We start from the raw sequence: 6,806 nt of genomic DNA, 5'->3' as shown, positions 1-6,806 counted from the left end.
TGATTTTTTCTCTAACTAAAATTATTTATATATTTAATTCAAAAAAGAAAATTTCTTTTTATATTTTTAAAATTTTGTATTTATTTTCTTCAACAATTTATAAACCTGCACGTTGTGTAAATTTTTATTTTATAAGTATATGTTTAACAAATGATAAAAGAAAATAAAGATAATTAAAGTTTTGAAAATATATCTGATTAGTTTTATTTTATTCTGCTGTCTATTAGGTTATCAATATATATATATATATATATATATGATCTATACTTATTAATGAATTAACTATTAGCAATTTTATAGTAGAAGGGTGATGGAACCGATTATAACCTCTCAGACAGCCATCACTAAGGTCCAGTTTATGGGCTCATCTCTTTTAGTAGGTTCTATCTTTACTTTCCCATGGACTTACATATACTTGACGGTCAATTTTTTATTTCTGGAAAGCTTTAAAAACTTGTTTACTAGGACTATTTGCTTCAAGGATTTATGTGTGATATATAAATGTAGCAGTGACAAAAACACTTCTCTCCCTGTCCCGAATAGGGAAAAGGGTATATTTCTACCCGTACTATTTGTAAAGTGTATATTTCTACCTAAACAAAAGAGAAGTGTATTATCCAACCGGAACGCCAATAAAATTCAAAATTACTACCCAAACTTTGAAGCGTTATCGATAATACTACATTGACACAAAAACTGTTAGTCAACCGTTAAATATGAGTGATTCGTATGACACATAAGCAATGATGTGGCAAGAGTTTTTGGAATCAAACTCAAAACGACGTCGTTTTGATTTGGGGGAAAAACTTCAATTAGGGTTTTTTTTTTTTTTTTTTCACGATTCATTTCTCTCTTTCTCTTTCTCTTTCTCTGCGAAGGTGTTCTTCAATTAGGGTTCTTTCTCTTCGAAGAAATCAAATGGATAATCAAAGAAGAGGTTTCCCCAAGAGATGTCAATGTGGAGAACCTGTTGTTTTGAAGACATCGACAACTGCTAAAAATCCTGGAAGATTGTTTCATGGGTGTCCGTTTGGAAGGGATGGGGTAAGTGTGATTCTCTAAATTTTGTTGTATAGTTTGGCTGTGTCTGCAACTAAAAGTCTGTAAATGTTATAGAATTGGTATCATACATTTAAATGGACCGATACGTCTATGGTCGAAGAGATCGAGGACTTGATTGAGAAAGTGGAGAACATTGATGGAGCTGCAATGACATTGCAGAAGGGTGTCAATGCTTGCGAATCTCAGATTGATACTCTCGCCATGGAGACTCGTGTGCATTTGGGTGTGGTTGAGAAGGAGGTCGAAGAGATGAAAATGCAACTAAGAAGCTTGAAGAACATTGTTGGCTTTGTTATGGTTATGGTTTTGTTTTTCATGTGTATGTATTGAATATGTGAGTTAAAAAGTGGTTGTATGAGAGTAACTAGTTTGGATGTTTAGAGAAAAATATGGCTTGTAAGACTGTTTGTTTGTATGAAAGGTAATGGAAAAAGAACAAGACATATGACATTGCTCAAACCCAATCCAACTGTGATAGAATCCAAAATAGACCGAGACATTTGGTTGTGGTACATGTCACAAAACAGACCATGAAATCAAAAGACATTGTGTTGTTACATGTCCCCAAAAACAGACCATGACATCAAAAAGAGAAAAAGAAATAGTCCTAAACCGCTTCATACTTCAAATGTGTCTTGTGTTGGTTGACTTGAAAATGTGTCTTGTGTTGGTTGACTTGGTCCTCCTCCATCTGCCGATGGTTTAGTCTTCTTCTTCTTCTTAGGTGGCATAGACCTTTCCACTTCCATATTTGGACATTTAGCTGCATTGTGTCCAGTTAAACTGCAACGACGACAATGCATGATTCTCCTCTCTCTACTAGCCTTTTTCTTTTTTGGAGACTCATTCTTCCCTTTCTTCCTTTTTGGCTTTGGCTTTCTTCCTTTTCTGTTTTCAAGTTCTTCAACCAGATTTGGAGGTGGCAATATCACAGAACCGGAGTTATCCCAGAAACACATACCATTTACTGGCCGAATTGAGTCCCTATAAATTTGTTGTTGCCTTCCATTGAGAAGCCAACTAGAGATGTAATCTTCATGATTTAGCTTCTTTTCTGCGATGATGCGTAATGCATGCCTACATGGAACTCCACTCATTTCCCATCTCCTGCAGGCACATGTCTTCATTGTAATGTTCACAGAGTAAGATGTACCTGACTCACGGACTTCATTTCTACCGTCTGATCCAGGGATAACCTTGCAGAACTTAAGCCTTTTCTGCTCCAACGCTATCATTTCTTTTATTCTAGGAGGTACTCTGCTTAGATCCTTGTCAGCTTTTGTCTTCCTCATATCAATACGCACCATGGTTCTTCTCCTTATCGTCTCCAACATCTCTACCATTGGCATATACCTTGCAGGATCTATTGCATTGTTGAAAGATTCAGAGATGTTGTTATGAACATCTACGCAGGAGGATGTTGGCGTGAAAAAAGCAAGGCTGCAATTCTTTGGGTTCTTCTCCATCATGGCTTCATAAACACGCATATCATAGCTCTTTACCAATTCCAAATTTGCTTCATACTCTTTCGTGGTATAACTTTCCGCTACTTGCCAAAAGAGCTTTTTCATGTCACCTTGATGGGGAAATATCTTCTTTAGGTTCCCATAGATGTGTCTAGCACACATTCTATGTTCAACATAAGGTAACTCTCTTTCCACTGCATTCAATAAACCCTGTAAAAGCAAAACAAAGATATATTAGTTAAACCATACATGTCATTTTACATGTTCTAAAGCCTAGTACGGGTTGGAGATATACCTTTTGCCTATCAGATATGATAGTAAACCCTTGACCCTCCTGTAGATTGAAATCAACCTTCAACTTTTCTAGGAACCATACCCAATTGTCTTCATTTTCTATATCAACAACGGCCCAAGCCATGGGATACATTCCATTGTTAGCATCCCTCCCCACAGCAGCCAATAATTGTCCCTTTAGTGTGCATTTCATAAAACAACCATCCACTCCAAAGATAGGACGACACCACATAGACCACATCTTTCGAATGGCAGCAAAACACACATAGAATCTATGGAAGATCTCTGATCCATCATCATCAAGCACTGTGTCTAGCACTACTGTTGACTCAGGGTTAGATCTAGCAAAATATCAAAATGGAAACCTAGTTAACAGATTGGAAAACACTTGTTAAATTTAAAATTTCAGTAATGAAAGAAGAACTTACTGAAGAAGTGCTAAGCGGTAATCTTTCAGCCTAGAAAATTGCTCCTTGTGCTCACGGTCGATGATCTCTACAGCTTTTTTCTTAGCATTTTTACATTTGTCTATGCTTACTATCAGATTGTAGTTCTTCTCAATCTCTTGTTGCATCCTTTTTGGTCCATAATCAGGATCAGTTCTGATATCATCCAAAAACATCTTGCAAATCACAGGTGCTTTCAATATCTTACAATAGTTATCATTTGTGCAACTGTGCTGATCTTCAAAAGTTTTCACTTTCCACTTGCCAACGCACTCCTCATAAGAACAGTAGATATACCATGGACAAGGCTCTTTAGTCCCACACACAGCCGCTGACTTGTCTTTCCCCCATCTACTTATCTTTATGTTACAACCCTCTTTTAATGCATAAGCTACTAAAGCTTCTCTGAACTCCTCTAGACTATCAAATACTTGTTCTATCTCTAGCTGACCACTACCTCGTTTGTATCTAACCAAATGCTCCTCTTCTTCTTCACCATCAGAGTTAGGAGGTGTGTTATGATAATCGAAATCCTCATCCTCATCAACAAAAGAAGCCACATTTCTTTCAACCCGGATCTCTTCTTCACATGGCTCAGATGACTCGATATCATTAGGATGCTCTGTTGAGTTCACCAAAAAAACATTCATCACTCCAGTCCATCTGCCCGCATCACACATCCTCTTAAAACTCAAATCCGCAGACCTCAATCTCTTTCTTTCATTATGCTCTTCAAAAGGGTACTTATACCACATGTTTTGGCCATATAATCCCTCCCCCAACTCCGCCGACAACTTGATGAAAAACTCTTCTGGTTTACATTCTATAGCTATATCTTTACCATTGAGATAAGCAACATCTCCTACATGATTCTTCACCCAATACCCTCCAAAATACACAAGGAATGTCACATGATCCGGATTGCTGTCAACAAAAAAAAATTATACAAAGTTTCAAACACTCAAGCATTTAATCAAACACTTAGTGTGCAGTAAACAAATACGACTCTTTAAAGATAAAACTTCAAATTATTGTCTCCAAATATCTACATTATGCAACTATTAAACAAAAACAAGACAAAATACAAGATTTAATACCAAAAATCGATTGTGTATTACCAAAAATACAAGATTTAATACCAAAAATACGACAAAATACGAACTAAAAATACCTCATTTTCGCTTCTGTAGAAACGATTATGGGTAATGCTAACAACTCCCACGATTCACGCCTTGTTTCCTCTACACTTATCCCTCGCAATTAACTTCAATCCTCGTTCTCCATTTTCGACTTCGCAGAGAAAGAGAAAGAGAAAGAGAGAAATGAATCGTGAAATCAAAAAAAAAAAAACCCTAATTGAAGTTTTTCCCCCAAATCAAAACGACGTCGTTTTGAGTTTGATTCCAAAAACTCTTGCCACATCATTGCTTATGTGTCATACGAATCACTCATATTTAACGGTTGACTAACAGTTTTTGTGTCAATGTAGTATTATCGATAACGCTTCAAAGTTTGGGTAGTAATTTTGAATTTTATTGGCGTTCCGGTTGGATAATACACTTCTCTTTTGTTTAGGTAGAAATATACACTTTACAAATAGTACGGGTAGAAATATACCCTTTTCCCGTCCCGAATATCTAGAACTTCGTGAAAATAAACTACTCCGACGCCGGCGAAGCTTCGGCTCGCTGGCGTCGAAGAAGCTTCGCCGGCGTCGGGACTTTGGTCTCTTCGTTCTATCCTCTCTCATGGTTTGTTTCATGGTACTTTTCGTTTGGCCCTTTGCTCAATAAACTTGGAAGTCTCAGGAGTATGCCCACATCCCATCTCTCCCGCCGATAAGCTTCATCTTACAACCCTCCTCCGAAGATAGATGGCGAGGGAAGCTTCCGATGACCCTTGTCCCGAATCAACCCTTTCTCCCAAGCATTATGTCAAACCTCACAACTATAAAGCCCCACCAATCACTCAGATCTGGTATTTTGCTTCTTATGGATGAGCCTTCCCTCAGTTCGAAGCTAGCGGCAAAGTTGCAGGGAGGTTTTGCTTCCCGAAGTGGAAGTACATGGCAACGATAAGCTGAGCCGACGGTGAAGAGGCTAACCCTGATTCCCTCCAACCTCTCCTTTGCTTTGAAACTCCTATGCTTCAAGCCTCCAACGCCTTTTCTTTCACTGGTGTTTAGCGGCTCCGATCTGATTGCGTATCTGCCCTTGCGCCGCCACACCATCACTACCCTCTATGCAGCCATCGAGGAACTAGGGTTCCCTTTGATGGACCTTTGGCCACCTTTGGTCCCATTAGCCATTGTCTGGCCCATTACCAAAAGATTCGATTTATGCTCTCAAGATTTAAAGCCCAGGTATGTTCTTCTATTCTTAATACAATCGACATATCAGTGGTTAAATCTTTGCTCTTCTTACGACAAAAACCGTTTGAGCTGCAAAGTCCCTCTGCTGAGTTGGTGTTGGTTACACCAGTTTGAAATCTTGTGGTCACAACACTCTTTGGTAATGTTTTGCGATAGCTTATTCTGGCTGGCACCCTTTCGACCGTTTTCACCTGATTGTAGAGTTTGTCTAATCAGAGAGGCCTATACTTCTGTTCTGTCAAGTATTATACCTTTGGGTCCGTTTGGTCCTGCTTGGTCTAGTCGAAGTCTCCTCGGTAGCAGATCAATGGCTCCTCATGATTCACTTGATGGCTATTTGAGTCGACGCTAGCTGACCAATTTTGCTTGGAGGGCTGCAACACTGATCTGTAATAGTGATTCTGAATTGACAGTTGTTTCAACTTCGTTGCTTGCACCCTTGGCCTCCGTATCCTATCTACCACCACCAGAACGACTCTTTCAACATCAACTTCTACCCAGGTTTGGTTTGCACTCCACTCTTTTCCATCCTAATCAGCCATTGTGTAGCTTTATGGTATCATTTGTTCCAAGACTGCATTTGAACATTAAGCCACCAATGGCCCTAGATTTGTCCAAGAGTTATTTGAAAACCCTGTTTTTAGAGTCATCTAGGGAAGACCCTCTTGAAGGAGATAGCACGACGAAACTCGGCATTATGATCCCGCCCCTATGGAGCGGTGGTTACTGGTGTTCCCTCAATCTCTCCTCTCCATCCCGCCTGTTTTACGAACTAACTAAATTACATCTTATCAACTTGCTGAAGTCCTTTCATAAAAGCTTGAAGAATTGTGGCATTATGACCTCAACTCATAGAAGTACTGGTTACCTCAATCTCTTTACACTACAAAAAATATATACATTGATAGCACCTCGTAATAGCACGATTTTCCAAACTGCTATCGAAGTTGAGTTTGTAATTTGGTTACCATATGATAGCATTGTATAAACGCTATAATAGGTTTTTAAGAAGCGGGAACTAAAATCACTTATTCCGCCAAACACTTAGCAAATTTTCCCAAAAAATAAAAAGACTTATCATTACACCCCTTTTCTCTTTTCACTTCACTCTCTCGAGAAACCCTAAAATCTCGAGGGCCAATTCCGTTATTAAACTTGCCGTCGCCG

General features: G+C 38.7%; 2 protein-coding genes across 2 annotated transcripts; one reads left to right on the top strand and one right to left on the bottom strand.

Annotated features, from left to right (window-relative positions):
* LOC109128480 (uncharacterized protein At4g04775-like) lies at positions 887-1,512 on the top strand. Its single transcript, XM_019234902.1, has 2 exons — positions 887-1,044; positions 1,117-1,512. Exons 1-2 carry the CDS (start codon positions 919-921, stop codon positions 1,390-1,392), a joined length of 402 nt encoding a protein of 133 aa, XP_019090447.1. The 5' UTR covers positions 887-918; the 3' UTR covers positions 1,393-1,512.
* LOC104736589 lies at positions 1,599-4,600 on the bottom strand. Its single transcript, XM_019234901.1, has 4 exons — positions 4,440-4,600; positions 3,251-4,192; positions 2,824-3,163; positions 1,599-2,738 (listed from the first exon to the last, which is right to left on the bottom strand). The coding sequence occupies exons 1-4, from the start codon at positions 4,442-4,444 to the stop codon at positions 1,680-1,682; spliced, it is 2,346 nt and encodes a 781-aa protein (XP_019090446.1). The 5' UTR covers positions 4,445-4,600; the 3' UTR covers positions 1,599-1,679.

Source organism: Camelina sativa, chromosome 13 (genome assembly GCF_000633955.1).
Source record: "Camelina sativa cultivar DH55 chromosome 13, Cs, whole genome shotgun sequence".
Lineage (NCBI taxonomy): Eukaryota > Viridiplantae > Streptophyta > Magnoliopsida > Brassicales > Brassicaceae > Camelina > Camelina sativa.
Note: the sequence above shows the minus strand (reverse complement) of the source record. Positions and strands in the feature narration are given on the sequence as shown.

Bases quoted from the DNA above. Each gene is read 5' to 3' on its own strand.
- LOC109128480 (XM_019234902.1), top strand. From the start codon at position 919: ATGGATAATCAAAGAAGAGGTTTCCCCAAGAGATGTCAATGTGGAGAA. The intron at 1,045-1,116 runs GTAAGTGTGATT...TAAATGTTATAG, and splicing joins GTCCGTTTGGAAGGGATGGG to AATTGGTATCATACATTTAA.
- LOC104736589 (XM_019234901.1), bottom strand. The intron at 3,164-3,250 runs GTAAGTTCTTCT...ATATTTTGCTAG, and splicing joins TACCGCTTAGCACTTCTTCA to ATCTAACCCTGAGTCAACAG. The intron at 2,739-2,823 runs GTATATCTCCAA...TTGCTTTTACAG, and splicing joins TCATATCTGATAGGCAAAAG to GGTTTATTGAATGCAGTGGA.